The 6591-nt window shown below is 44.2% G+C and overlaps 1 protein-coding gene across 4 annotated transcripts in view; it reads left to right on the forward strand.

The window, feature by feature from the left end:
- ESCO2 (establishment of sister chromatid cohesion N-acetyltransferase 2) overlaps window positions 1–6591 on the forward strand; it is a 32849-nt gene that overhangs the window by 5878 nt on the left and 20380 nt on the right. For all 4 annotated transcript variants that reach the window (XM_025215783.1, XM_025215782.1, XM_006033884.3 and 1 more), the window contains exons 2-3: window positions 2279–2347; window positions 4060–5035. In XM_025215783.1, the coding sequence (XP_025071568.1) occupies window positions 2279–2347; window positions 4060–5035 (1045 nt within the window). The remainder of the gene's footprint in view (window positions 1–2278; window positions 2348–4059; window positions 5036–6591) is intronic.

A 6591-nucleotide genomic window follows, 5' to 3' on the forward strand; every position in this document is an offset into this window, starting at 1 on the left:
CCTGCCGCTGCCAGAGCCGCCCCATCTCCTGGGCTGGATCCATTCCACAAGGAGATCCACAGTCCGGATCCAACCCAAGACAGGAAGTGAGTTTATTAACATCTCTGTCTTAATGCATTGCTGCCACTTAATTAGCTTGCGCATGGTGCCAGTGCTAATATGTCTGTCCTGCTTCTGGTTCAGGAGGTAGCACCTGCAGAGCTGGGGCAGGGAAGGTGGCATTGTGCTCTGTTGTCCCGCTCAAAGTCCCCACACTGCTTCCAGTTCTGAATACCGTAAGGATCTCTCTGCAGTTGTCCCTGGGGGCTACAGGATCAAAAACTACTACCGTAACCTGGTTTGCATTTAGCTGATCCTGCCGTGGGACAGGGCGATGGCATAAGTGCCCTCTCAAGGTTTCTTCCAAGCCTATTTTCCGTCATCACAAGACGGATGCAATGGCACTGCAAAGCAATACATAGAGATTGATCAAAGGAAATACTCATTTCCACAGTGAGCGTTGAATTTGTGGTTGCAGGACAGCTCTGCCCCAAAGATCTTAGAAGATGCAGCCAAGGCTGACTGTTCACATGGATCCTGCAAATATCTACCACCCTATTAACTAAGATAACAATAACTTTAATGTAGGTTATAAACTTTTATACTTCAAAGCATAACCGAACCAATAATCCAGACAGGTTAGGAAGAAACTCCCCCTTCTGGCAGATTATTCAGTACTGAAATAAAGCGTTGCTTTATGTAACTCTTGCTTTGAAACTTCTTGTACTGGCCTTTGGGGGAACACCATAATGGCCATAATACTGGTTGGATCTGGGAGAGCAGTTCGTTTGTTCAGTGATGGGCATCTTACTATGGAAAGGTCTGTATCTAGCAAGGTGAGTCCAGCTGGAACAGGTGCACAGGAGGATTACTAGAATGAGCTGGACACTTTTAATACGGAGGAGAATAAAAAAGCTTGGCTTGTTAGGCTTTTTGTAAGGGGATATAGTTGCTGCCTGTACATCAGTGATTCTCAGTCTGGAGGCTTTGAGATCCTTTCAGTGGTACCATGGGTTGCCATATAACGCAAACACTGTCAGTTTTATAAACATGCTTCACCAGATAAGCCCAGAGATTTCAAATAGAAATCCACACCTGTGGTCTTTCTGAGTTCTTTGCTACAGAAAAAAAAACACTCTCTTATTTTTCTATAGGCAAAATAAGAGTGAAAATGAAGAGCTGGTGGGTCTCGAGCCTATCCGGGGTGCCTCAAGTCTAACAAGACTGAGAAAATTTGGTAAATACATCTGATTGGTAAATGCCAAGAAGGTGGCACACAAACTAATGGACATAGAGTGCCCATATACAAATTTAGTCTGGAAATCAAGAGGACTTCTAAACATAAGAACAGTGTGATGTTCTGGGACAGCTTCCCACATGGAAGTATGGGGGAGCAGAAAACCCAGCCAGCTTTAAAATGAGCTTGATTAGGTTATGAAAGGGATTGTCTGATATGTGAAGAATGGTAGAGATTCCTTCCTGTCCTCTGCTGCTGTCATTACGACTCCATCTAACACGGGCTTCTCTCCTGTATGCTGCAAAGATGGCAGCTCCCACATGCGTTATCTGCTTTCTGTCCATATTCCTCATCTAATCCTGAGTCCTCTCCTCCACTTGTCACAGCCTCATACTACCAAAATCGATAAATCACCTAAAAGGTTTTAAAATACGTGGTTGCAACACATAAGCTTGGTGTAAAATGCCAAATTAGAGCAGCACTGACGCGTTTGAGCTTGAAGCGTTTGACACATTTGAGCTTGAAGCGTTAGAAATAGCATTTAATAATCTAATCCAATTATAATTCCTAATTTGACATGGTAATTCACCTTGAAAAGGGATGGGGGGGGAGTATGTTAATTTTCTTTACGTCCTCTGAAAAAATTCCTTAAATCTTTTTCTACTTGAAGTTTCTTATGTATAGCCTCTACCTAGGAAGAGGCATTTTCCAGGAATGAACTATGATATTTGAAAGAGAGGAGTTTCACAAATGAGGGGTTGGGACAGTGATTTTTTTCCCTTTCATTTTATTTTTAAATAAATATTTAAACTTCTCAAGAAACCCCCAAACGTATATATCCAGTGGACAATGACTTTCTTTAATATTTTACATAAAGCATGCATGTCCTTTAAGATATTTCAAATTTTAAAGCTGATTTAGAGATGGAGCATTATGCAATTTTTTTTTTCAATGCAATTATATTTATGTAGGGTTTTTTTGTTTTGTTTTTTTAACTTCCAGGTGCTCTGGCAAGGAGATGGCGGCTGTTACTCCAAGGAAAAGGAATCGTAGTTCTACCACACCTGATGGGTGCGTTAGCTATTGACAACTCCTTTCCACAGACACATTTCATCCTTCCTGTTTTTCACAGTAGAAAACTGAATATTTATTGCTTCACTTGATGTACTTTGGATATAACAAATCTTTTAAATCTCTCCTTAATACTTTTACGATATAGTGGAAAAAAGTAGTAGGGTGTTTATGAGAAGCAATAAATTCAGTGTTTTTTCATTCTTCATTAATGTGTAATGCTTTATAGTGTACTGAACAGTTTGACAGCTTTTATTTAAAGTATAAAGAGAACCTCAAGCTGTAAATCCTGCTACATTTGTAATATAATGTAGACCTACAAATTAGGATAGAAAATTAGTCACCCAATGTTCAGTTGATCTAAGTTTATGCGTTAATTACAGATTGAAGGAATACTTTATTTTGCTTGGAAGTGGCTTGTGTATAGTGATAACGTTTTTACATGGCAGCTACAAACGTGGAGAGGCGGTTGCAGTTCTAAAGAGAGCCAATAACATAAACATTGGTTTTAAGCAAGAGCTTAGAAACTGGGGAGAGGGGGAACCCAGCAATTGTTTTTTTAAGAGCCTGATATCCAGAGGGTTTTTTTGCCTATAATTCTTTTTTCATATAATCATACACAAAGAGCTGTGGGAGGGATCTCAGGAGGTCACATCTAGTCCAACCCCCTGCTCAAAGCAGGACCAGCCCCAACTACATCATCTCAGCCAAGGCTTTGTCTAGCCAGGGCTTCAACACCTCCAAGGGTGAAGATCTTACCACCTCTCTGGGGAGCCTGTTCTAGTGCTTTACTACCCTCCTCGTGAGAAGTTTTCTAAATATTGAACCTAAACTTTTCTTGCTGCAGTTTGAGCCCATTGCTCCTTGTCCTGCTATCTGCCCCCACTGAGAGCAGCCCAGCTCCATCCTCTTTGCATCCCCCCTGCAGGGAGGTGAAGGCTGCTGTTCAATCCCCCTCAGTCTTCCCTTCTGCAGACTCAGTCAGCCCAGTTCCCTCACCCTCTCCTCATGTCATGTGCTCCAGCCTCCCAACCATTTTCATTGTCTTTTAATACAAGAGATATTGACCATTGAAAAAATGAGTTTGAAAGTAGCTAGGGGTGGCAAACTTCCTGCATATTTGTAACTCGCCGCTGTGTGGATGTCTTGAGGAAGCAGAGGGAAACTGTGTCCAACACTGTCATACAAAAATATTGGAAAGTTTGTGTTCATTTCCGAAGTAAGAAAAACAGCAAACAACTAAAATCAGCAAACTTGTAAATAGTATTTACTCCTGATCAACGAAAGGGAATATTAAGTGTTATTCCTGGAAATCTTCTGACAGGATGCATGGTGCTAATGATGAACAAGGATATGCAATGGCAGTTATGTTGGTTTGTGCTCTAGGAAACTTAGGCAGTAAAAGAAAATTCTAGTTTGCATGGAGACAAAAAAATGTAAGGAGAAAAATGCTAAACTCTATATTGTCCTTTGTTCATATGGGTAACTCTCAGTACAGTTTATGGGAACTACATCGACAGAAGGTAGCAGATAGCTCTGTGTTGTTGAGAGGCTTGGAGTGAGATTTAATCAAAGAACCAAAATAGGTTGTGTTGGTATTTCCCAAAAGAGGAAACTATTTTTGAAAGAATTGAAGAACCGTGATTGATAGAAGAATTCTTCAATATGTAAGACAGAGAAACATTTAACTTAATTTGATTTATTTTTCATAGTGCACTCTTGGCTCTCATGGCTCCAGTGAAAAAACTGATGAGGGACTTCGGTGAGGGTTTGTCGCCAGCGAAGTCATCTACAGATCATAGTTTTGCTTCTCAGAAAAAAAATCCCCGTACGTCCAGGGACGAGGATAAAGAAAACCAGACTTTGCCCCTGAAATCATCATCATCAAGGGACTTGGAGAATTCCCCGCTTCAGACAGCCAGTGTCCCAAAGGCAGCATGTTGGGAGTTCCCAAGTAAAGTGTCCCCAAAATCTGGTTCCACGTACAAGTCTGTTTTGCCTGCTGCATCCTTCTACAGCAAAGAAAAATGGTACCTCACTCCACTGGAGAGAAAGCTGGTGAAAGAAATTCGGCCTTTCAGTCAAAGAAACAATGATGGAAATCTCCCCACTGCCAACAAGACAGAGAAACTACAGGTAAATGTGAAGCGGGTTAGGAATACAAGCTCAAAAGCATCCAGGCACCCCAAGGCTGTAGCAAAGACCTCTAAGAAAGCCAAGCTGGATACAGTCCCTGTGAAATCTGAGGTGGAAAAGAAGAGTACTAATGGCCTTGTGGAAAAGAAAACAGAGGATCCTTTCAGAGTGTTAAGCATGAAAGTAAAACCAATGCTGAAACTCCAGATGGGAGCTGCATTCTTTTCCACTGGGAGGAAATCCCACTCTGGTCCTAAAAAGCTTCCTTCAGCCCCCAGATCTCTTCAGCCTCTCTCCAAATCTGCTGCAGAGGATGATCAGGCTGGGCTGTTGGCAAATGCAAAGGTTTGCTCAACTGATGAAAACAAAATTGATGAGGCCAGCAAGGAATCGAAACATGCATCTGGGCTCCAGAAGGATGATCAGAAAGGAGTGACAAGGAGTATAAGCCAAAAGGACGCTGTCTGTGAAGTAGAAGCACCTCTGCAGAAAATCAACTGCACCCCTGCCAGTCCATCTGGTTCCTCAAAGCCCCTTACTCCAGGGGACGTGGTAAGTACACACGCAGATGCGTCCTAGTGACAAGGATGTTTGCTGGCCTTGTTCGGCAGGGATGCAGTAATGCATATTTAGGTACAGGGAACCGTGTGGTGCCTCACCAAAGCATATTTGAGAACTTTATCAGACAGCTCCCTTACAGATCCACTCCTGGGACTTCAGGCATTAATTGGAGAGATCTTGGTCAGTGAAGTTTTGATGTCGCAGGGCAGGGCAGCATTGAAACAAATCCTTGAAATATAGGTGTGGGCTATGCTGATTTGGGTGAGAAAATCTTCTTTTTGTTTTGTTCTCTGTGTCACAACTGCTACATCACAATGAATAATTCAATATAGGTTAGCTGAGAGGAAAACTTGCTAGAAAACATGCTATGTAAAGCTGGATTTTTACCCTTTTTGGTCGTGGCCACGCAGTGTGCAGCACTGCAGACACATCTGCAGTACCACATACCACACATAATGTGGGGCCTCTGCAGGACACGCTAGGAAATCTGGTTGTCGCACCAGACAGCAAAGCTAATCTATTTAACAATTTCTTTGCCTCCATTTTTCTGAGCAGGGACCGGGTCACCCCCGCTTCCGCCGGGACCCCCCGTAGGTCCCAGGGGAGGCGCACCCAGGCCTAGGGTCAGTGAGGATCTAGTCAGGGAACTTCTGGAGGGACTGGACGTATTTAAATCAGCAGGTCCTGGCGATCTGCACCCCAGAGTGCTGAGGGAACTGGCAGAAGTCATTGCGGGACCGCTGGCATCGTGCTCTGGCAAGGTGCCAGAGGACTGGAAAAGGGCCAATGTGGTTCCCATTTTCTAAAAAGGGAGGAAGGAGGACCCAGGAAACTATAGGCTAGTTAGTCTTACCTCTATCCTGGGTAAGCTTTTTGAGAGAATTATCCTGGCGCATGTCCGCGAGGGGCCAGCAGGGGAGATCATACTTAGAGGCAACCAACATGGGTTCATTAGAGGCAGGTCCTGCCAGACCAACCTGGTGGCCTTCTATGATCAGATCATAAAATCCTTAGACGCAGGAGTAGCAGTGGATGTAGTCCTTCTGGACTTCAGGAAGGCCTTTGACACTGTCTCTCACCCCATTCTCATTAAAAAACTAGGAGACTGTGGCGTTGACACCTACACAGTCAAATGGGTCGCTAGTTGGCTGGAGGGCCGCACCCAGAGAGTGCTGGTGGACGGGTCATTTTCGACTTGGAGAGATGTGAGCAGTGGGGTCCCCCAGCACACATACAAGCTGGGGAGTTCCCCCCTTGAGAGCACAGAGGTGGAAAGGGATCTTGGAGTCATTATTTACTTCAAGATGAACATGAGCTGCCAATGCCAGACCACAGCCAGCAAAGCCAACTGCACCTTGTCGTGCATCTAAAGATGCATCTCAAGCCGGTCCAGAGAGGTGATCCTCCCCCTCTACGCGACATTGGTCCGGCCTCAGTTGGAGTACTGCATCCAGTTCTGGGCACCGCACTTTCAGAAGGATGTGGCCTGCCTTGAGGGGGTTCAGAGGCGGGCCACCCGCTTGGTTGGAGGGCAACAGGGCAGGCCC

Source organism: Alligator sinensis, unplaced genomic scaffold (assembly GCF_000455745.1).
Source record: "Alligator sinensis unplaced genomic scaffold, ASM45574v1 scaffold650_1, whole genome shotgun sequence".
NCBI classification, from domain to species: Eukaryota; Metazoa; Chordata; order Crocodylia; family Alligatoridae; genus Alligator; species Alligator sinensis.